Source organism: Enoplosus armatus, chromosome 9 (genome assembly GCF_043641665.1).
Source record: "Enoplosus armatus isolate fEnoArm2 chromosome 9, fEnoArm2.hap1, whole genome shotgun sequence".
NCBI classification, from domain to species: Eukaryota; Metazoa; Chordata; class Actinopteri; order Centrarchiformes; family Enoplosidae; genus Enoplosus; species Enoplosus armatus.
In genome coordinates this window covers 7,352,341-7,377,624 of record NC_092188.1, presented here as the reverse complement: position 1 = coordinate 7,377,624, position 25,284 = coordinate 7,352,341, and the positions used below count along the sequence as shown (strand labels likewise).

The following is a 25,284-nucleotide window of genomic DNA, read 5'->3' as shown; positions in this document are numbered from 1 at the left end:
GGTGCACTCTCCTGCTGTGTACCTTCTATCTGGGCTCTTCCATAGATAAAATTAGTGCCTGTGAAAATCCACCCAACCTTTGGTGCCCCATCTTCCTGAGCTGTCACTCACTATTACAGGCTGTCATCGGTTTCACTTACAGTTAGCGTTCCAATGGATCACTGGTAACCTGAGAAGATAATCAGGAGACAGGCAGCTGAGAAAGAGGCTACATATTCCATCATAAAACGTGTATATGGCATCCTGACACCCGAGAGGCTGCTCAGCTTTTTCCCTTTACCTTATTTTCCCCCGTGGTGGCCTGGGAGTAGCAGCATGTTTAATATACTTCTGCTACAAAAGCACATGCATATAATAAAACTATGGGTGGCAATGAAAGTTTAAGCAGGGGCTTATGCAATCATAGGGTTCAAATAAAGTTCAAATAAGCATATCCTTAGCATATCATATCAATTCAGCATGGTGGTGTATTTTCACTTAAGGGCATTTCTAGCACTAGGAATATTGTTTTTACAACTGTGAAATATATATGGGGTAGTTGACATCATATAAATTATATTTATTTGTTGATCTTTTCCTGCTGGCATTTATGGGGCTACATTTTTTGAAGGTCATCTAAAGAGCTGTAATTTAATCATAGCAATGAATGGATGGCATATTTTATGTCTTAGAGGTAGAGGCTCAGGACCTAACGCCAGACCCTTGAGGTCACTTTTGGAACTGAGTAACATAGTGAGTTGGGACAACACAGTTCAAATTCAGAGAGCTGAATCCCACCTTACTCAGACTACTGCCCTCCACATGTCCAGAGATAAACACACCGAAAAGCCCACACAGACTTATTCTATGAAAAATACATTTTCACTTGAAGAAATATACTACAAAATGTGAAAATGGTTATATTATCAAAGACTGTTTCATTTGATGAGATTGTTAATGGCATTTATGTGTAAAAGCTTTAGGGAGGCACAAGTCATTACTGTCCCTAGTTTTTGTTTTTGTTCAGTTTATGAAGTAATACATCTACTATGCTTGTTAGTTCTCCTGCACTTGGAAAGATGTCGGCTGATCGTATAATTCAAAGCTGAAGTACCTTACCCCCTGAATATTACACAATACACTGTTTGAGAATAACAGCCCTCTTGGAGTGAATTAAATGTCATTAAGTGGAGGCAGATGCCCACTGCAGGGTCTCATATCAACTTGCACTACTACCAGCGGAAGGAAAACCGAAACAGCGCAATGAAAGTAAGTACTCTTTCAAGCAAACAAAAATGATACATTTCAAATAATTAAATAAATACAAATACAAATGCAGCTGCATTTAACTGTCTCCAAAAATGCATTCAGGAAAAGGAGGGCAACAGAGGAATGCTGTTGGAAGACCACAGTGAGTCACTTTTGGTGCAAAAAAGAAAAACACCCGGCTTGTGTAGAAGCAGAAAAATGTCAGTATGGCATACATCTCTTCTTCTGGCACATTCTAGAAAAGTTTAAACTTATACAGAACAAGTTTTACTCAGGCACCTAAAGGCTCTGGATATTTGGCATGTCAACACCAGAGAGACTCTCACACACACTGGCTGTTGTCCTTAGCTGCTATTGTTGAACCCTGTGGATCCATTTAGCTTGTGGCAGAAATGGTCATAATACTTGTGGCCATAAAACAATGACTATATGAAAGCTCGATGTGTTTCTCCTCCACTGTCTGGACACAAGATGCCTCTCAAGGGCCCCGCAGCTATAGGAGTGGTGAACTGTAGGCCTTTACAGCCTACAGTTGCTGATGGGGGCTTAATTTTTCCCACTCAACATGAAATGGGTAGGTGAAAGAAGGTCAGACTGACAGCCTCACCATTCACTCATTCATGATCATGTCAGCTTCAGTTAAGCCAGGTCTCGCTTCAAGAAGTTTTTAAATTACTCAGCTAGCAGGTACTTTGTTGTAGACAAGACTGAGCAGCTAAGCCATCAACAGCTACGTAGGAGAGTGTGCGCTTATAGGGAAGCTTCAACCAAACTACACAATTTTCTTAGTTACCAGTCGTGGTATCTAGCAATGCAGATAGTTTTGGGTTTATGTGCTTAGGCTTTGAGATATCTTCTACCATGGAAGTAAATGGTGGTCCTCCATGAGAAATATAGCACTTCTTCTTATTATTATTAAATCTTATTCTAATTTCAGTGTCTCTGTTAAGGCCCTTTTACATAGAGCGGGATGTAAACCATCCATAATCTAAAAAAACATAAAAATGATGTGTTACTGGTAAGAAATTGCATCCACCACATTTGTTAGGCCTCAAGAATACACGCAGTGCATTTCGGTGAGTTACCATTAGATGTAATGTTCTCTACAAGAAAACTCCACCGGCACATTTTTAAATTACTCACCATAATAGGCACAGCTGATATCACAGTGACTCTTTTAAAATGTGGGACTCACATCTCCAAGACATACATATTCAAGCTGACTCACTGTCATCTTGTGTTTTGTTTTTTTTGTGGTGCAAAACCTTGTTGAAATAACCACGGGAATTGTCCACAAAACAAAAAAAACAGTCTCCATGAAAACAGTTTTCATGGAGACTGTTTTTTTGTGGTAAAAAGTAATTCCAGTGAAAACTGTTCACATTGTGCTCTTTGGATTATCCAGAGTGATCCGGAATATATGTCAGACATGGCATGTTGCTATTTAAGTTTTTAAATGTAATTTTTAATGCTGCACCACAAACAAAATTCCATACATCTCCACTGTATTGGCGTGGCAGCAGATATCTCAGAATTGGGGCAGATAAATCCCAAATTATCTTCATGGCTCAATATCAGTAGTGGTAACTGAGAAAACATGCATTTTTTTGTGAACCAACCCCTTTTAATCCGTCTGGTGCTATTCATATATTCAACTTTAACTTTACACTTTGAGCAAATCACAAATCAGAGGCAGAAAGTTGCTCATTCTGCACAGTGTGTGCATTAGAACATGCATTTTAGCTCAAACTCATTTGAACTTTTTCCGCTCTCGTTAATAGTCTTTGGTGTTGCTGTTCCATTTACTTTGGCTACGTGAATGTTGCATGTGGCCGCTCAGTAAGGGCAGACATGAAGATATAACTGAGGCTTGTTTCAGCAGTGTAGACCTCAGCAGCTATTTCAAAATAAAGTGGAATGAATAGGAAGGCAAGTGCCATCTTAGCCTGTAACTCACATATTGTAACTGATGTCTGTGCCACAAAGTCAACTTAAGTTTGTCCCCTTCTACTTCTTTGGAGGAGATGAGCTTCACAGATTTTACATACATCTGTTACATCTGTTCACGTGATAGGTTTGCTCTGCACTCATGCTCCTTTCAAGTCCTCCTTTTTAAATGTACAATAACACAGAGTCTTATTCAACAACCACAGCCTTTCACTGTTTGACTCTCCTGCTGACCAGCTGTACCGGTGCAGTAAAGCTCATTTCTTAAAGGCATGTCAACAGTAGCTGGTGAACAAGCGGAAAATTTTACTTATTCACATTTTTGCCCAGATGTTTGCAGCCAGTTTAAAGATTAAAACCAGTGACCAACTGGTCACAAGCTCACTTGTGAGTGATTTGCAAGGATATGCCAGAGCACAACTTGCAACTGCAACCACAGAGACGTTAGTTTCAGCTGACTGACTTTGTTGACTGTGTCACCCTCAGGCTATGCACCACATTAGAACTGAGAGTCGCCCCGTCTCTTTCCCTATAAAGCTACATAATGCCGTACAAATTGCCCTCAACGATTTGTTTGTGATTTTCTGGTGTCGCTAGATGAATGATGTAATTTTCAATAAATCATCTCAAATAATAACTACAGTTTGAGGGAATTGTAATACTGGGTTTGTAGTATGAAAATACCTATTATACAAGGCAAGTGCCTCCATGACTGACAACATAGTAACTGTAGATGGATTCTGACACAAGTAAACAAAAAGCAATGATCTACGAAGAATCCATTTAGTCAGCAAGGAAAACAAAATCTGGTTTGAATAATCTAATTGGAAGAGGTACTCCAATACAGCATCTATTTTGTAAAGGCATTACAAAATGGCTAAATAAGAATGTGAAAACTCCTGTTGATTATAAGTTAAACAGTTTGTCAATTGGCTGATGTTCAAGTTGATATTTGGCTGTATAGTACTGGGATTTATTTGTTTCCTAGAGTAACTGTTGCACTCTAGCTCGTCTCAGCCTCATATGACCTTTCGTCGGCTGCTGATGACAGAAGTTGCTAATAGGCACTAACTGTGGTTTGTAAAGACAGAAGGAAAGCAGTGACTTTAATTAATGTCACATGGCTGAGTGTTATGGAGGAAAATCTGGCAGTGTGTATCTATGGCAGAATGGCTATGTAGCAAATTGTCGTCTACATGATTTAAGACCATGATGAGCTTAGACCCACAAGCTCTCTAAGAAACAGTATCAGTTGGACAGCTTCAAAGGCATAAAACAGTATGGTAAATCTGGTTATGTTGTACATCATTTTAACTAACGGGGCTTTTGAAGTGAAAGCAAAATTCAGAGATGCAGAAAGAACTGTGGTAACCGTTACACGAAGGAGATGGAACCATTTGCGTTAACATCATTGTTCACAAACATCAGCTGAGGTATCAGACGTGTTACCAAAATAAGATAACTAGACTTGTAATTGTTTTTCAGTGTGTTTATACCCAGAGGAGAGCATCACAGTGCTCAGGACTAACATTTAATGAGGGAAATCTATGGGGAAATCATCATATCTGCAAACGTGTCACGCACGAGCACACACACTCAAACACACACACACACACACACACACACACTAACACACCAACTACAGTCAAATGCAGCAGGACTAAGATTTCCTTTTGGATGCTTTTGCCTCATAGAGACATAAATGTTTCAATGTGTTTATTGTTGTTTTGAGCCACTTATGGCCACAAAATGTTGTTTTGATCAATATTTTAACATTAAATAATTTGAGTGTAAATGTATTTTGTATGGTGTCTTCTGGTCAGTCTTCTTGTCATTGTCATTATTAAGCTTTTAAGTCCTTATATGACCTTCATCAGGACATAGACATACAGTACGTCAATGCTATTGATGGCTCTCTAATGAATAAATGAGTCCATGCTTTTGTTAGACTGATATGACTTAATACTTTGCGTAAGCTTATTTCTCTTGAGGAAACACATCAAATCATATAGGTTGTATTGTTTGCTGGAGGAGTTCCTAAAATAATTGAATATCCAGACATAGATCAGTATATTAACAGAGCTCAGTGGATCAAAGGACATGACGTTTTCAGAAGTGTATTTGTGTGTGCTTTAAAGTTGTCTTTCTGGCCAAAATTCTTTTGGAATTATGAAATGGAAACATTATCCAAAACGTCAAAAACATCTCAAAACAAATATCTATGACGGCTTGAAATTTGTAGAAAAAAAGCTTCTCAGAGCAGAGTAGATGAGCATATTAGTCGAGTAACAGGAGCTGTGTTTGTTTCCAGCTTTTACATGTTCACACTCAAAATGGTCATGACAATCAAGTCCTTTTAACCTAATAAACTGCGCTGGTGGAAGCTCTTCTTAATTGACAGCAGGTAGGGCATCTGAGAGACGTATAGAAGAATCCAAGTATTCAGTTTTGTGATCAGTTCTTCTCCTGGAGTTTCTCCCATCCACTGGGATGTGCCAGAATCCCATCTGGGTTTGATTTCTTCTCACACTGTGTTACTTAACTGAAAATAATTGTTTCCCAGAGAGCTACAGCCTTCACTGAAAGTAAATACAAATGACAAAGAAAAGTATTAATTCGCATCAGATTACAAAACCTTCTTATAAATTACATTTCTTATTCCTGGGCTGTAATAAATTGCTTTGAGACTAATTAACACCTAATTTGGCAGTTAACAGTGGAATACTAGATGATCAGCGTGCAGTCAGGTTGTTTAGTATGTTTCCTTCTGGATCTTAATCAAATTTTAGGCAAATCTGGCTGTTTAGATGTAATTTACTTCATGGTTTGTTTGTTTTTTAAGGACATGGAAAAGCTGAAAAACGCTGAGTCTGCATCTTGTTTGTTGTTTGTTAATTGAAAGAGTAGGAAGAAGAGATTAAGCTGTTTTCTTATTGTTTTCACATTTCAGTTTGGAGAGAGACCATGTGGAAAATGACCTCAATTTTTTGTAGATCCAAAAGGTCAGTTTGTTCCATGCAAGTTGGCTAACTGAAGAAATTTTCAAACTTTCAACCATTATGTTGAAAAGTAACTTTTGACCTTGATGTAAAATGTCTGAAGGAATGTCTGTAGATGTAAATACTTTTTAAGAAATGTATTACCTTTAAAGTTTATTCAAAGTCATTTCAAGTTCAAAGTAAATACTAAAAGCCTGTATCAAGGAATCGCAAAAGACCACAGTGACACACTACTTGTCCTGTTACTAAACAGCAAAACATCTACAAATATTTAACTTTAATTTAATAAAAGACATTTTAAAAATGGAAATATATAAGTGCTCCTGCAATGACATAGCACAAAATGCAGTGTCATACCATATACATGTAATTCCAACGGGAAATCTCAAACAAATCCCAGGAAACCATTTCTAACCTTATTCTGTACCTTTACCATCGATCACATATTAACTAACCACAAGCTAACCATTTTATTTATGGAGATTGTTGCGAGCCATATCTAGCCTGGGAGTAAACTTTACCTGATGGGCTTAGATGTCTTTTAGGAACAGACCGCTGTCTACCAACTTTTACTGGAATTCACATGTGTTCACATTTACCTCCTCTCTCAAAAGGCAATGCTCTCATAATGACATTATCGAATGAAAGCTAATTTTGTACCTCAGATGTTTACTTTTCCCTAAAATGGAAGAAGACAGGTAGAGATGTTTTTTAAACAATAGAGTCCATACAGACTTTCCTCCATGAGCATGTTTGAGCATCTGATTTAAGTTTGGTGCTGAGTTTCGATATTACTCCAGTATTGTTTGCATGCTTGTTTTTGGAGCCTTTATGGCATATTGCTTTGGTTATCTAAATATCAGGAGTTTACCAGCATCTTGCAGGTCTCAAGAAATACTACAATGTGTTGGAAAATAGCACACACATACGCACAAAAACAACAAAAAGAAAAATAATTCAGTTTTTAAAAAATGCAACATTCACTCAGCTTTTACTGCTCCTATTTTGAGAAGCGTGTTTCCTGTTTGTGTTGATTTGATTAAGTGCTGATGGGAATCTGATCATATCTGCAGATTATGTGTGACTGATTCTCATTTGTATCTCTGTGTGGTCTTTGCTGAATGTAGCAAACAGAGTTTTTGTCCTTGTGGATTGTCACTATTTGTGAACACTTCCTACAGAGGGAACTATACATTTCTCATTATGTTGATGACATTTTGTTGTATTTATTTAATTGCTGTAAGCCCATTCCTCATCACTGAAGCCAAACAAGATCCCAAAAACTTTGAAAGGGTATGAGCAATGCTTTTTATGACACCTGTTGACTAAAACATTCAACTGTTGAAATTGTGCTAAAGAAGATACACTGAATACTTGGCTCCTTGCCATTGATATTGTCAGAACTTTATTTAGGTTGCAGCCATTCACTTAGTAAGCCATAATGTGCCTTCTCAAGTATCTACTGCACAGTGTGACTGACTGTACAGTATGCACTGTAGATGTGTTTATAGGTGTAATTACATATTCTATTGTATGTGGTTTATCCGTCCATCCACTTATCTATGTTTGCTATTTATTGCATTTGTGGTCCATATTCTGATCTCTGCATGAGGAAAATGACATAATTTGAATTTCATTCTGGCTTTTGAAACACATCGTAATTAGCTTGAACACCTGGAGGCCAATCCAGCTTGTGACTAAGATCACTGAGTATGAAGGTTGTGATGAGCCAGCCCACCTGTTTTCTCTCATAGGGTCAGTTTAATCAGGAAAATGCATGTGTGAGACTAAACTGCAATTTATTATTTTGGCTAGTAAAAAATATGCTTTGCTGGTGGATTTTTTCATCTTGACTCACTGGCCATGGGGACTGATAGAAGTTAATTTCGGACCCTGATTGTTAGGCTTCCTCAGTGGTTGGTTTTTGGTCTCTGAACTGTATGTATGAGTTCAAGCTAATTTTCCCAGAGGGTCAGAACTTGAACTGTCAGTCCTCTAGTTGGAAAGACATGTAAAAAACAGGGGTGACTGAAGAAAGGCAGAGTGAAGAGGGATAAAGTGGAATCACACTATGAACTTATTCTTCTGGTCTTACTCTGCTGAGGGAAGCATTTCCAGTCCCCTCCACTTCCAAAAAGAAACAACTCTACCGGAAAAAAATGAGGCCCCATAAGCGTTAACCCAAACATATTTTTGTTTCATGTCTCATACCTTCATAGCTATACGATGAAACTTGATTGCAGTCAACTACAAGACGCACAAGGCTCAGCTGCTGTTTTGGAGGGTGGAAAAATGCTTTCTTTTCTGTTTTGATTTAATTTTTTCTGACATTTCTGTGATGGCAGAAAAAAGAGTGATCTCATTTTATACCCATTCAAACTGGTGCCAGGGAAAATGGTTTGAATAGAACCACTGTTCTGCTCTGTTCTGTCCTGCTAGACGTCTCTACAGGGCTCAGGGATGCTGGATCCAGAGCTACTTTTGTGGCTTTTGGTTCTGCTCCAAGGTTCAGTTTAGCGGTATTTCCCCCCTTTCCCCTTCTCTGTCTGATCTGTGCTGCAGACACATACACAGGCTGTACATACTCTCGCTTTTACACATGATACAAAGGGCAGCCACGTTGTCACACATGTTCCATCACTCTCTCACTCATGTTGACAGACACACAACATCTTCAAGCTCACAAACACATTTTCTTTTACACAACAGGGGCATTCACAGTTTCCTCACTGCTTCAGCTGAGAGGAGTGACTGTTGAGGGGGCAGAGAGCAAGCTGTCTGTCAGTATTACATCCAAGGCTGTAGGGCTCAGAAAGCTTTTGGCTTTCAGGAATAGCAATGGCGACATGTTGCACCTTTGTAAACTCGCAAGGCACTCTGAAATTGTTCCTCTCATAAACAACCTCAAGCTTTAAATGATGAAATCATATCAGGTTCATTGGAAGGGCACAAACTTTACCTCCTCTTAAATTGTCTCACCCCTGCACCCATTAAATACTTTTTTTCTAGGACCTCAAAGCAACACATAAGTATGGTCAACTGTTGCTCAACTGTTCATAGGCACCATAAGTAAGGCATTTGTGCTGTAGTTCTATAGCAAAAGTCATGAAATCTTTGATTTTTATTATATTATGTAACAGTCTGTGGGAAATCACATTTGGCAAAGAACAGCCGAAACATGCAATGGCCATCTGCCATGTGCAACTTGACCATACTTTAAATCTATCACTGTGAAAGTATCTTGAGAGATCTGGTTTTGTACAAGATGCAGAGCAACATGATTCTGGTCTTCCTCCAGTTCTGAAACTTGTATGTGTTTCCCTTGGTCCCAATGAAACCCAACATGTTGCACAAGTTGAACATCTTCTCTGCGTCCGTACAAGCATTATGCATGACCAGTCTTTGGGAAAGGGCTTTTTATGATCATTGTGTGCAAAGATGCTTGGCTTTGCAGGGGAATGCTCTATTAAGGAGCTACCCTGGCACTGGACCTCCAGATCTCAATTCCCATATAACAGTTCTCATCAAGTTTTTTCATCCTCCCACAGCTCCCACAGCCTACTGAGATTGTCTTTTTCACAGAATGCTGATTTACTGCCTTTTAACACCAGATGAAGAACACATGTAGAGGACTTTTTGGTTCTGGTGTTCCTCTTTCCATGGCTTTTTTTTATGGAAAAGGAAGAACAGAGGACAATTCTCTTTTGTGCAAAAGGGTGCAATAACTTCATCATCCATTTTGAAGTAATAAATAAACATCAAAAAGGTTTTTTTTGAACTGCTTCCTAAGAAACCAAAAAGGTTGCCAAATAAAATGCCTGAGTCATGTATGTGACAAAGTCTTTTTGACTTTGATGTATGATGCCATGATGATACTGAGTGTGTCAGTAATGATAAACTAAAAAAATAGCTCAAAATAAATTATCATATCTGCTCATTTTTATCTCTTCTCTGAACCCAAACTCAAATGTTACAAGCTTGCATAACCTATAATCAGCTGCTTCTTGTACCGTAAGTCATTTGGTGTTGGTTTTTTAAGGAGAATCAGATACACATGGGAACATGCTGTGCTCCTCCTCGCGATCCACTGAAATGTGCATCTTCAACACAAAAAATGTTGACAAGCATTTTTAAACCCTTTAGTTCTTCTTAATAAAGCAAAACACAATCTTTAATGCAAAGCCTGATATTCTGACAATCTTCTCATGCAGCATGCACCCTTGTCTTGGGTGATATCCAGTGTCAAAAACTACATGAGAACATGTATGTGTATATGTAGTGTGTATATGTGTGTGGCAACAACTACAAGCACCAGCTCTCTGGCTCACTGCAGCCCATCTTGGCTGTACTGATTGTTTTTGGATCTGAGTTATGCAAGTTTGTGAATTAGATCAAGTCCCTGGGCAATTTTAAAGTAACCAGGACCAGCTTACTCTCCTCCATGCCAACCCCACAGCTTTATTGATGCCAACCATCGGCAACTATTTCCTTGTTTGGCAACATCAGCGGGAGGACAAACATTTCTGCAGGACTCTTTAAACCCAAGCAGTCTGGAGCCACTTGAAGTGAGTAAAGGTAATATGTAACCTGATATTACTTTACTACGCAAAATGGAGTCTGATGATTTAAATGTGGTGGCACAGGAGAGGTAGACTTCTGTAGACTTTGGGTCAGCTGCCATATTGCTGAACAAACACCTTAAAATGAGAATCTGAGAACACAGGACAGAGGGGCATGTTGCTGACGGAGGCAGTGAGCAAATGGATGCCTCCAGGTCAGATTCCCGCTGTGGGACTACTTGTGATGTTTCTATGAAAATACAGGCCTCTGCTAGCTAACTTTCAAATGCAAAATGAGGGTGCAGGCATGTTGTTCCCTTCATGATGGTAGAAGCTGATCTTGTGGTCCCAAGAACCATGAGCCTGGTGGGAGTCCTGCTGGCAGCTGCTGTTTATTTTTAATTAGTGCTGGTCTGAGAGGATGGAGGAGAAAAGTGACTGCAGGTTTCCCTGAGAAGGAGCTTTGTCTGAACTGAAGAGCCCTAACTCTTCTCACCAGGCATTTTTTTAGCCATGCTAACGGCATGGCTTTGGAGATGGCAGTATTGATTTGTCATCATCATTCAGTTGGTCGGTTCACCACTTTAGTCCAGACTGAAATATCTCAACCATCTATCAGGTCGATTGCCATGACATTTTGTACAGACATTCATGGTTCCCAGACAATGATTCCTGCTGACTTTGGTGATATCCTGACTTTTTGTCTAGCACCACCATTAGGTTCACATTTGTGGTTTTATAGTCAAGTCGATTTAATTTATATAGCCCGATTATGATAGTGAAATATCTCAACAGTATTTGGATGGATTGCCATGGACATTCATGTCCCCCTAAGGATACATTCTAATAACTTTGGTGATGGTATCATCAGGTCAAACATTTTATTTGTACTTTAGGGTTAGGGTTAGGGTTACTTTATGACTAAATACCTAATGAACTAATGATTAATAATAAACTAATGACATTCCCATCAGCCTCAGCTGTACTTGTAAATGTTGCCTTGCTAACACACTAATCTGAGCACAGCAACATGGTCATCTTTATGCCTGCTAAACATGTTAGCGTTGTCATTGTGAGCAGGTTAGCATCCTGATGCTAACATTTAGCTCAAAGCACTGTGGTGCCTAACTACAGCCTCACAGAGCCGCTAGCATTACTGTAGACCATCAGTCTTGTGGTGGTCTAAGTGAAGAGTGCATGCAGCTGGGATAGTGAAACATACATGTGAGACAACATTACAGCCTAGATATGTTTCAGGCATGTTACTATGATCACCACCATGTGGTTATGGTAACTTTATATATCGTGCCCATCTGTCCCGTATGTTTACAATATGTTAGGGGACAGTCGGACTGTTGTCTCTCAGTTCAAAGGTGTTCTTAGTTCAGGCTTCAAACAGCATACATTATCTGGATTTCCTTTTTTTCCATTCCTAAACCCAAAGACATGCTGGCAGGGGACTTGCAGAGTGACAGCAGAACAGGGTATGGGGAATGCATATTGCATCTGTTTTGGATTAAATTTCAACTGTAGTCCTACAAGATGCTGTTTAACAAACCATTTCCCAATTTCATCTGAGAGAAGCCCTTAACTTTTAAAAGTGGGTCAATGGCAGACACTTTCAGAAGCCATCAGCCATCTTCTTTATCTGCACGGAGACAAAATTGCAGAGAAAGGCCCAGCCACGTCACGCCCAGCAGTACCAAACCAAAGACCCAGACAGTTGACACTGCTGGCGCGCCTGCTTCCTCTCACATGTGAGAAGGAAAGAGCAAGAAACTGAAAAAAGGGATGCACACAGTGATGCACAAAGGGGGACTTTCCACTTCTCAGAGTGAGAACCAGCTGTGCCTGATGTCCCCACTGGGAAAACACAGAGAAAATGTCCAGTAAATCAGGACAATGTTTGGTTTCTTCTTCTAAGGTGGAATATAAAAACTTCATTAGATTATTGACAACACTGAAGCTAAATGGTCTCAATATCTCACTTTTACATTTACATTTTGTGTGTGTTAGAAATGTGTGTATATTAACTGGATCAAACATGTCACGTTACCATTCAATGGCTGCAGTGGAATTACATACACAGGTACACATACTCATGTTTTATATTAGTCTCAGAGCAACACAGCTGGCCACTGTTTCCTGTGTTTTGCAGAGAGCTTAGTTTGAAGAATGAAGGAAAATATTAATAACCTCCTTCATACCTCTAAGGTCCTTAATCTTCTCCTCCAGTAGAGATTCATAAAGCAAATGTCAGAAGTTACACTTAACATCTAGAGCAAAAGGACTATGAATTTTACTTGTTGTTTACAATGTTTTTTTCTGAAGATAACGTGTATTTCTGGAAAGCTACTTTTTTCTTTACAATTACAAGAATCATTTTTGATAAAGTATTAGCACCCGTACTCACAGATCACACTTTTAATCACATTCAATGCTTTCATAGAAGGCCATCACTATTTTTGTGTCCCTGCGAGAACAAACTACAAAAACAAACTGATGAGAGAACAGTCACACCATGCTGACGGAACTTCAAAGAGGAGGAAAAATGCCCAGAAAGAATTTGGTTATATTAGCTCATTAAACAGTATTTTCTTTGTTCAAGATTCAAAAGTCAAATGCAGGTGTTGATGTGTTTTTTTTCCCTCAACATCAGTGACTGCTCACCTGGTGTTTTATGGCAGCTACCACTACCTGAATGCTTTCACTCTGACAGCGTTGACAAGTCAGGGCCACTGTCGCCGGGCGGACGGTAGTTTCAGCCCCCCTTTTCTCTACTCACTCTCTGCTCTCCAGGGTCCCAGACGGCTGCTCTCATATGTCACACTCACCTGCTACACACAAACACACACACACACACACACTTAAAAAAACACATTCAGTATGTGCACGTACATGTAAATCCACACACAGACAGAATTGTGGGAATGCAAACACAAATTACCACACATTCTCTCTCTGTATGTTTTTCTCACACACACGCACGACCACACAGATAGACATCCAGAGACCTGCATGCAACACCTTATTAACCTCTTGACAATAAATTAATGCAATCTTAAAATGGCTAATCCCTCCAAGTAGCAAGATAAATAAAGAACAAGATTAAATGCCTTAGCAACATTAACCAAATTGACAAAACTTGCTACGGGTCGAGTCATTATTTTCAAACAGTATATTATGTTCTCTTTATGGGGGTCATAACTTTTGTAGAGCAGAAAATGTGAGAAAACACAGTCTAATTCCAAAGCTACTTTAAATTTGAGAAAAACTCCCAACGTTCAGACAGAAATTCCCAGTGGAAAAAAACGAGTCAGTGTGGCTTCATCTGATTACTCCTGTGGTTGTGATGTTCCACAGCATCACAGCAACCAAGACACAACATGTTAGTGGAGTAAAGATATACTTCACAGAGACACTAGACACTACAGGTGGTGCCAGTCCAACAGTGAGAGAAATCATCTATAAGGGTTCTACTTTACTGAGCCAAGGCTAACACAGGCCGACACCAGTGAGGATCCCCTTTCTACTTTACACATATTTGGCTTCTGTTACTCCTCATGAGCCCCTCTTTTAGAGTTTTCCTTCCAAATGGAACAAAAAGAAAACTGAGCGATCCAAAGGGGCTTGCTTGTAGCTGGCAGCGAGTGGGGAACGGGGATTAATTCTCAGTTATCCCATGAACTGAAAATAACCAAGCCTGCAAGCCGGCAAAATTGAAGCCGCTTGTCCTCTGTGTGCTGATTGGTGGTGATGCTGTAAAACTGTCAGCTCCAAGATGAAGAGACAACAGATATTTGACATTAAAAGTGTGTCACTGTCTAAATGTGAAACCTCTGGGGTGTAGTTTGTTATACCGCTTTTTAGCCACAAGCCACAGTAGCAGCATGCCTCTAGGTACGGCAATGTCGGTCGGTCAGTTGGTTGGTTGGTCCACCAGTTTGGTCCAGACTGAAATATCCCCATGACTATTGGATGGATTGCTCTGACATTTTGTACAGACATTCATGATTCCCAGAGGTTGAAGCCTACTGATGTTGGTGATTCCCAGTGAAATATGCCAACACATTCCCCTCAGGATGAATTGTAATAACTTCCTCACCTCAAAATGGGTCCAGTACTTATGACTTATGACTAAATACTTGCAAAACTAATAATTTTCCCATTAGTCGATTAACAAATGTTTGCACGCTAACATGCTAAACTAAGATGGTGAACATGGTAAACACGTATACCTGCCAAACACTAGCATGGTAGCATAACCATTGTGAACTTGTTAGCATATTGACATGGGCATTTTCCTCAAAGCACCACTGTACAGCATCATAGAGCCACTAGCATGACTTTATGACTTTTCATATTCTTATATACCAGTACAGTCCGTGTCTTGCTTTCTTTTTCATTCTTTCCATACTCATAACACGAGAAGATGTTTGCAAGAGTTTGATTACAGGTGGTAGGCAATTAGCAGAGAGTAGTCCATCAATCTTTTTAGTTTATGTGATCACAAAGTATTTGTCCCGGTGCAGATCCAACGTTTGTTAGCAACACAGTTACTCAGGCCTGCATGTTGCTATCACTGTTTAAGGAATCTTAATACCAATCAACTGCCAAGCAGATGCACCCATAAAGTAAATGCCAACTTGTCCAATAAATCTGTTTCCACTTTCTCTGAGCATGATTTTATGCTCTCAGCTCACAATAATGTGAATGCAAAGTGTACCACTGAGGTCAGACTCCTCAGATACTTGAGGTTTGATGGAACATCATACACTCAGGAGGGACCTCATCAAAGAGCGTCCAGATCCGACAGGTTGTGACAATGATCCAGCAGCTGCCTATTTAGACTCAGCTGCTCCCTGTCCCCAGCGACCACCCCTGACAGGATGTGAGGCCTTGGGTTCTCTGTGCAACCACAGAGGGCAGCTCCGAGGTATCGAGGCCCATTAGGGGTCTGATGGGGGTCGCTCGTAAATCTTGCCATCTCCCTTTGGAATAGCTAAGAGGTTGCCCTGCTCTGACAGCTCCGACAGGGATCAAGAAACAGGCTTGCCGTGAGTGCCTGCCGTTCTGTGGCCTTTCATTAATGTACTGCCATCTGATAGCAGCTGTGTGAAGAGAGCCTGTTGCTGAGCAGATAAAGACAGTTCACTGTGAGTGGGGGAGGTGGCATGAGCATAAACACTGAACAGAGGTTGGGCCATGGGCTTTGATGGTTGTGATGTATGCATAACTAGCAATGGTGGTCTTATCTGGAGTGGGACTCTGTGATGTGACCCAGTGCTGACCCCCTCTATCTTAAAATGGAGGCTGAGCGGGCACACTTGTCATTCTGTAACATTTGCAAGATTCCTCACAGTCCTCAAGTGCAGAGATTTACGTCTAAAACAACAGTGAGCTCGTGTCCAAAAGAAGGCTGGCTGCATGCTCTGCATGCAACAGCTTTAACACAAAGGTTTGACAGCATGCCTGCAAAGTCCTCACACACGACAGTTGTTTTTTTTTATATGAACCTTAACAAGAAGTTATTCATCCTCACCCAGTGAGAAGGAGAATAAGAGTAGAGTCATGGATAGTGGCACCTCCAATGCACCCTTCAGCACACTTGCAGGCTGAGGAGAGAATACACCCATCAATCAAAGTGGCATGAACACAGGGAGGGGGGCGAAGGGGGGCACTGCCATGTCTGTTAGCCGGGCTATTCCAGGACTATCCGACTTACTGCCTTAACCTTAACTGGCAGAAAGCAACTTTATTCATTGACCATTAGTGGCTTTTGGATCACCCTTCTCACCCACAAATTCTGCTTTTTCAATCCTCATTCTGTGTGAATTTATTAAGAGACTTGGCACCACTAAGCCTGTAACTGTGCTCTGCCTTGCTGACACCTCCCTAAAAATAGTGCCCACTAATCCTCAAGTCCCCTCTGAGAAGTACCACACATTACCAGGGATTGACTATCAGATTGACTGTCCAAAACTACTGAGAATTTATGAATTTTAAATAAATCTCTGCAGTTTTATTATGTAGACATTTAGATTTGCATGTGAGCAATTTCCATGTTGACACACTGTCATATCAAACTTGGTAGGCATGAATCCAGGGAAATGTAATATGTTGGCTGTCACCTCCATGCTGCAGTGCTGCACCCCCTGGTGGGGTTGATGAAAACAGCTTTTAGCAGCAGACTCATGTGGACATCTGCAGTAGCAACATGTTGAACCAGTGAGATCATGTTGTCGCAACTTACACTTAGATGTAAACTCCTGCCGACACATTTCTCGAGAAAGCTTGTGATGCCAGCCGACTGTTTGCTCATAATGGTGCCCTCATCATTTCACGTCAAAGAAAAGCATTCAAAGCAGTGATGCCTTCGTAACTGGAAAATAAGTTTGGTGCTTCAGCAAAAGCTTATGGTTGCCAGCACTTGGCTGATGTGGGGACAATTTTTTGGAGTAATAGCACTGTAAGAATAACACCGTTTCCAATGAAAACTGCCATGTTTCATCATGTTAACAGTTAGTTCTCACTTACTTTACATCTTGGTCGCATGCATGTTGGGTCTTCTTAACGATGAAGCTTAGCCTTTTCCATCTTGAAAACATTTCCCTCTAAAAGATAGTTAAAATAGAGTTTGCATGCATTGCTCAGAGCTTTCCACTGCATGGTGATCAAATCTCATGTGGCCCACTGGGAGGTAAGAAGGCCATCTGTGCATCACAGGCCAACAAACTGTGGTCCCTCGCTCTACTGAGTTCCACTACAGTTACATTTCACAAGTGGCTGTAAGTCATTTAAGTCACATAAGTTCTACATGATGATCAGTGTGACATTTCTTAGTGTTTGATAGAAGGGGACATAAATCCTGTTTGTAATGCACTTCAGCTGCCTAGAAGGCTGGAAACACAGTGTGCCAGGCCTCCCACTGCCCACCAGAATACAGTGAAGAGGTGGGAGCAGCAGATAGAGTGACCGCAGAGTGGCATGCACCCCCTGTAGGGATTTTGTAAAAGGAGACCCAAACTGAAATGGACAGCTGAGCCAACTCACATGCCTTATGCATCAACTGTAAGGTCCTCTGGTACCATCTCTAAATCTGTTTTCCTGTGGTTAGCGTGAACTCTCTGTCTTTCACGACTATCAGTAGGAATGAGTATTTCCCCTCGGAAGTCAACACTATTGAGCCTCAGGAGTAAACAAGTCAAATCAAAGTACAAAACATTCCCAAACTGTCAAATTAATAACAAATGAGGATCAATTCCTATGCCTGTTTTTAGATGAATAAACCTGAGAATGTTTAAGGAAGCTTTCAACACTGAACATTCAGAACATCTGCATCATTTTCTCTCTTCTCACAAATAACCTCTGGATTCATCAAATCCACTAGTATTGAAGACAAATACATGAAGAGACCACAGACTGGACAGCTCGTCTTTAATAAGACTTAAGATACTCCCACTGACCTTGTAACGCACATCAAAATAATTATAGCATATACACGCACCAGCATTTCAAATACAGTACATGAGTCCACGTAATCTCAATGCAAATGAGAGAAAACTGAGTCATGCTTGCACATGTGGAAAAAAGACAGCTTTAACTGTCAAATAGTGGAGTAAATCCCTGTTTGTAGGGATTTGACCTTAAATGACTTCTGGTTTCTCAATCGTCAAGGTTGCACACTCATTACATCCAGTTCTGCATACAATCAATCATAGCCGAGACAGACCGTATGTTTACACACAGTAAGAAGCTGTTGCATGTAAACTTACATTTCAAATCACTTTCCAGATTTCTCAGTTTACCTTTTTACAAAAACTGTTACAGGTAGCTTTATACAGACCAGGATGTATAATACCTGGGTTTCACTTAGGTCTACTCAGAGCAGAGCAGCATAAAGCGACTCCCTTTCATACAACTTTAATCCATAGACCCATCCCTCCTTTGTCCGTCACACAAAGTTAATTTACATTATTCACAGAAATGTACCCAGTCTTTTATATTTCTCTTTCAGTTAAATAACTAAAGAACAAAGAAAACAAACACTTCAGCTTATTGTAATAATTACTCAGCTGTACTGTAATGTACAAAGGATGATACTGTCGAGTATTAAGGTGCATGGAATCGGCGCCACAAAGATCTTTACAAATGTTAACACTGGTGCACCCATGTTGCATGCAGCAACACCTTTTCATCCGGTTTTGTCTTTTGCTTGTGTCCTGATGTTTGGTCGTCATCTTCTGTGGCCCACTTCATCTTCAGAGAGAAGTATGTTTGCTTTTAGGGGCTTAGAAAAGGGATGTTGATTGGCACAAGTCACAGGTCTCCCCATGCGAACGTTGGCAGGGCTGGGAAAGGTCAGAGGCCTAAGGCGACGAGCACTTCAACGCTGGAACATGTTACAGGACCTCTGTGAGAGAGACAGAGAGTGAAGGGTTAAGTGTCAGCAGCCATTGAGGCTAAATCCACACATGCTAACAGACGAAACAGAGTCCAGTTTGTGGCGAAAACAGGGTCACCCTCTTTGATCCGAGTAATGGCATGGTGACCTGGTGACGATACTAAATGTAAAAGATGCTGAACATGTTGCAGACTGCATGGACCCATAAACCCTTACTGTCTTCATCAAGTAATGGAAATTGGAAATTTTATAGTCAAATGCAGCCAACATGTTTGTAATTGATGCAACACTGAATTATTTGACTAACAAAACCACATGTGAGGCAGAGAAGGGCCATACTCTCAACAAGTATGAACATTCAAATAAACCCTGCAAGTATGCCTCTAAATAAATTGACCTCCTATGGAATCACATTGAATCAGTCTTGCATATCAATATTCCCAATCATAGCCCTCATCATAAATGTCCTGCCAGGTAAAAGAATCCAGATTTACATAAGTGAAAACAAGAAGAGAGAATGTTCACTTTTATATGACTGAGTTAAAAGGCAAGTAGGGTGTAGGATGAAGGAAGTGAAGCATTCATTAAAATTGGTCTAGCAAAGGTAATAGTCCTCTGTTTGCTTTACATAGTATGTATGACTGCTGGCCTGTATTCAGACTAACAGGTGATGGTTAAGAACTAGCAGGAAGGGGAGAGTAGGGTGCTGCTGACGTTGGGGTGCTTAATTACTTCGGAGTCCTGTTTCTAACCCCCGACAGTGAAGCGCTTGTGGATAGGGTCTCCTCATCGCCTCAGCCATTCTAGGAATTCCTCACTGGGTGCAGGCCCAAGTCAGTGGGCCTGCTGAATAAAAGCTGTCATCAGTATAAAGATACCCCGCTTCTCTTCACCTTTCCCTACACTATTTCTTCCATATCCCATCTCCACCCATTTGTGAGTGTAAGTGGATTCTCCATGCCACACCATCCTCTCTTTGGGGGGGTACTAACTCTCACTGTGGGGTGATGACCTGTACGTTAGATGAAGTGCAAGTTCAGGTTCGTGGCTCGCTGAGTGCCAAGGACAACAGCACTAACTATGGTACCATGTACTGCAGTCTTTATTGGGTAATGTGAACGTGGCCAAGTATAAAACCAGCTCAGTGCAAATAACCACACAAGCTTGTTGCAAATGAACCGTGGATCTGTCTGCTGCTATTTTTTATTAGGGACAGACGAGAATACAAATCGAATGACTATATTGATGCCTTGGCTTAACTCAAAATGTGGCTGTGGTTAATAATGTGGTTACTAATATTTAGGATACCGTCTGTAATCAGGTGTTTTCTTTCTTTTATAGGCAAGAAACATGTTTTTGTGAATTTCCCCCTCTGGGGATCAATAAAGCCTTATCTTATGTTTTGTCAAACCTTGGACTACAGCCAAAGTTAGACCCTTTCAAAGGTATGCCAACCTTGAAAAACCCACAGCTTGAGGTTTTTACACTTTTTTTTTTTTTTACACATTTTTGTACGGAATAAACAAACAAGATATATAGCTCACTAATTAAACCGTCATAGGTGCTGGTAGTCTAGTCGTTTCCTGCTTCCAGTCTTCATGCTAAGCTAGGCTAATCACCTGCTGGCCATAGCTTCATATTTATTGTACAGACATGAGAGTCAGTCCACCAACTCATATCATAAGTTAATTTTAGTTTACTTTAGGTCTAAAGTGTTAACATCATGTTTGTTTTCTTGATGAGGTTTGTAATGTGGCCTCTCTTGTTTGTGACTCTGTACCTGCAACATGCTGAGGCTTTATGGGGCCTGCCTTTTTCATGAATGACTCCTCACTTTCAAACGTGAGGATCGGCTCGGTGGCCATGCTGGTCTCAGACTTATCCCGTGCTCCGTTGGTGGTGTTTCCATGATTTGCGAGATGAATGATATCTCCAAAGTGAGCAGGGTCTCCTTTAGTGGATAGACCATTTTCATGTCTTGTAGGCTGGACCCCATTGACCACTTGGACTGAAGGGCTGCTGGCGAGGAGAGACACAAAGCAGAATATGGTTATAGTTATGATGGGTCAGAGTGACTCATACATAAATGAGTCATTCCACTGCCGTTCAATTACAGGAGTCTTTTAAAATCTACCCCTAGAAGTGTGTTCAAATACAAAGAGTAAACATTTCAAGAAACCAGATCATTCTCCAAGTATTACAGTTGTTTAAAGTGGGCCTGAATTGTGTGGCTTCTTGTGCTTTCCGTTGAGGTTTACAGAGCAAACATCCAACAGACTTGATTGGTGGTCAACTCCCGGCTTACCTTTCTGGCACACAAGTTTTATACTGTTCACGGTGGTCTTGCATCAATATGAGCGCAAAGAAACTTTTTAAATCAATGAAAAATTTACAATTTAATTTACCTTTCTTTGACATTGGTCTTTTCTGTCTTGTTATTGGGCAGGTTGACCTCTGGCTTTGGCTGATATTCAGCAGATGCTAGAAGAAGCAAAGTAAACCAACCATTTATCCAGTGTAAACCATGCACACCAACATGATCACACACATTCAACATCCGACTCCATTAGGGATCATCCTGAAACTGTGTCAGGCTAGCTGTAATAAGCAGGAAAGGGATGCCACATTTTCCTGGAGCATCCTTCGCCGTTGTATTCCAGATCCCCCCTTACTCAGCTCTGCTGAGGACATGGTTGTGGTTGAGACAGATCTCCACACCCCTGACTGACTAGAATGGAGGAAACGCCTGCCAGGCCTCTAACCACATCAGTGGCCGACTAATGTCTTCCTGCATTGGGGAACTTTGCCACAAACAGCAGACCACATTGATCCCCTTCATCTTGCTCATCTACTGTATGTGACGTGGAAGCTTAGACAAGGAGGGTGTGCAAGTTATATACTTCTTAATAACAGCTGTGTTAAGAACATTTTTCCATTATTAGAAGTTGTTGGATGAGTGGATATGAGTAAGGCTTTTGCAACATCACATGTGTCTTTTTTATTATTACTTGAGTCCAAAGTAAATGTATGATAACTGCTGCAGGATGTTGCCATGAGCCCACTCTTCCTCTCTAACTCCCTCTGTCCCACGGCTTGGACAACAAGCAAGCACACATGGGTCCTATTGTACAGAGAAGAAGAATTTTAACTGCAGCTGTACAGGATATGAGGCAGATATAGGCTATAATCTAATAACCCTTTTCTACAAAGTGCTGCAATGTGAAGATGACTTGCATGGGAAATGAGAACAAATACCTGTGACTTTGTTTATTCTAACATATGGAAGAGGTAAAAGAAGCAGGAGGAGAGATGGTGTAGTTATGTATCAACAAATATCAGCCTAAAGGTGGGATAAATCAAATGAGTTCAACTACAATAGCATGAGTCAGATGCTGTCTAAAATGTCCCGTGTATGTGGATGGATTCATGTGGATTTGCTAATTGAAGCAGCATTTAGGTGGATTCTGGTCACAAGGCATGCACTTTGCCGTAATTGATCTCCCATTAACATGTTATCTCTGGAGGGTTTTAAAACAATTACCCTAAATGATTCTGGCAGATTAAAGGCTTGTGGTGGATAATGATTTTCTTCCATCACTTGAGGATGTTTTGTAAAAGGCAGACTAGTTCAGACCGATGTTCTGCTTACCTTTGCTGCTCTCTGCCTCTTTGTCATTGACGTGTGGGAGAGGGGAGGACTTTGTCTCTTTCTGTGAAGATAGGAGATAATTTCAGGTCAATTTTTTTTATTAGAAAGTAACTGTTGACTTGTTGTTTTGGTTAAAACTAAACAGATATACCTTGTCGCCTCCATCTGTCTTGCGTGTCCTCTTCATGATCTCATCCAGACGCTGAGAAAAGGAAGAAAGTAATGAGACCAAGGAAAATGCCACATAGAACAAAATGCCAATAACAGAACCTATTTAGTGTTTGTTTGTGGATTTTTTATGCATTTTGTCCTATGATGGGGGACACCAACACAGTAGAGGAAGAAATAAAGGTCATTATTATGATTATAAATCATTATTTAACTTTGTTAAAAATCGGTTTAAGAAAATAGTAAAATTGGGTTTAGTGGGCTAGACAGAGACCACACACCTTCTCAGACTGTTTTGCTAGAAACTGAGGTTTCACAATTTGCTGTTCATTGCTTCTCTCCAGCGGACAAACAGTTTTCCTGTCTCTTGTATGTAAGGCCATTATGCTTGAAGTGAATGCACCAAGTCAAATTGAGGCTCTTATGTCTCCAGATGGAGGGCTGTGTCAATAATGATGAAGCAGCACTTGTGTACTCAGCTGGAACGCCAGCATAGGATGGTCGAACAGTAGAATAAATCTGTACTGTACTGAAATACAAACCCCTCTGTGTGGCTCATTAGTATGCACAGAAAGCAGGAGGTTGATACGAGATGCAACCTTCATCTGAGGACACAGACCATGACAGCAGCTGCCACTCATAAAAGTGAAGCATTTTTATGGTCCAAGATGATTCATGGACCACTCACACACTCATGGCTTTGGCATCTAGTTTGGCTACAAAACTTCTGCCGCGGGACTGAAGATTCTTGCTTGTCTAATAAGTTGCTGTGTTGCTCCTCAGGACACTTTTAACCACCTGTGCCTGCTGACCACAAACTCCTCTTTGTTGTTTGCAATAACAAGAGTTAATTTTGGTAGAAGTAAGTCAGTAACAGTGGGTTGTACAGTGTGACTAAGCAGTGAGCCTTTGGGGCAGAGGACATGCTGTTCTTGTGGGCTAATTCCAGCAAGGAGCCAGGCTTGGGCCGGCTGAGCCAGGCCTGGCACGCCTAGATAAGAGCCTTTCTCACATGGAGAGAAGATGAGGAGAGGGAAAGAAAGGCTTAGCTAGCATACAGAGGCGTGAGCTTACTGGCATACTTGAGTAGATGGCCATGGTCACAGAACACACACAAAGATTGCACAAATCCACACACAGATGACTGACAACAGGGAGGTCTCCATTATTACCGTTTATATATAGCTTCATGCTCACACACAGTCTAAGCCCTATTAAATCATGGCATGCAGACAGCCAATCCAGGATAAGCCAAAAACATCATTCATCTTGGTTTCAGGGAATCAACTTTCAAGCCTGCTTTTGTCATGTCGAAAGGCAGACCAAAGAGTGAACATACCCCAGAATATAATACCTCCACTGAGGGAGTCAGGTCCATTTTATTTATATAGTCTAATATCCCAAATTTGCCTCAGGGGGCTTTACAATCTGTACAACATTAGACCCTCGATTTGGATAAGGAAAAACTCCCCACAGAAGCCTTTTAACAGGGAAAAAATTGAAGAAACCTCAGGAAGAGCGACAGAGGACGGCTCCGTCTCCCAGGACGGACACAGACATGCAGTAGAGAACAGACCATAATAACATAATGAAAGTACAGTATGGACAATCATGATGACAAAATTATAAATAGATTGACTTCAGAATTAAACTTTGTGTTACACTGAGATGTATGCAGTTGAGAGCAGAGCTGGGACTACTTTCAATCAATCAATTTAGGGGTTTTTAAGTTTTCTTCCCAAAAAATCTAGGTATGGATTTTTGGAAAACCTTCTTTATACTGTATTAAGAAAAGACTGAGAATGAAATTTCTACTTTTATTATTTAAAAAGTGTGCATTTTCATTTGGAAACGGGCTACTTTAAAACCTGGCTGAAAGAACAATGATGGGAGGACAGATGTATTGCCCTACCCTTTTCCTCTCCAGTCTCTCCTGCTCCTCCTTCTGGAAGTGTTTCTCCCTCTCCAGACGCTGCTTCTCCGCCTCCTCCCGGGCTTTAGCCTCAGCTTCTTCTTTCTGAAACACACACACACAGGCGAGAATCCAACCACAATTTTAATGCCGGCAGAAGGGGGAAAAAAAACTCCAGCCAAAATAACATGCCTTTTACGTAACAAGGGTGTGGTTGCTCCCTGCAATTATTGTTTACAACCACAAAAGGGATATTTTCCTGTACCTTTGAGCCAAAAAGATCTATTTTCAACATTTACAGCCTCGTGAGGACAATTCAAAGCGAAATACAATACTTAAGCGTTTGCATAATTATATTGTTTAACCACAAGTGCCACTTCTGTAAAAGACCACAAGGG

The 25,284-nt window shown here is 40.7% G+C and overlaps 1 protein-coding gene across 5 annotated transcripts in view; it reads right to left on the bottom strand.

Annotated features, from left to right (window-relative positions):
• Nucleotides 1-18,173: 18,173 nt before the first annotated feature.
• Nucleotides 18,174-25,284, bottom strand: part of map7d1a (MAP7 domain containing 1a) — a 38,788-nt gene continuing 31,677 nt past the window's right edge. For 4 of the 5 annotated variants that reach the window (XM_070911572.1, XM_070911575.1, XM_070911574.1 and 1 more), the window contains 6 exons: nucleotides 24,887-24,991; nucleotides 22,958-23,008; nucleotides 22,807-22,867; nucleotides 21,563-21,638; nucleotides 20,938-21,176; nucleotides 18,174-19,166 (listed from right to left, as the gene is read on the bottom strand). In XM_070911572.1, the coding sequence (XP_070767673.1) occupies nucleotides 19,156-19,166; nucleotides 20,938-21,176; nucleotides 21,563-21,638; nucleotides 22,807-22,867; nucleotides 22,958-23,008; nucleotides 24,887-24,991 (543 nt within the window). In that variant the 3' untranslated portion in view covers nucleotides 18,174-19,155. The remainder of the gene's footprint in view (nucleotides 19,167-20,937; nucleotides 21,177-21,562; nucleotides 21,639-22,806; nucleotides 22,868-22,957; nucleotides 23,009-24,886; nucleotides 24,992-25,284) is intronic. The other variant, XM_070911573.1, reaches the window with a different exon arrangement.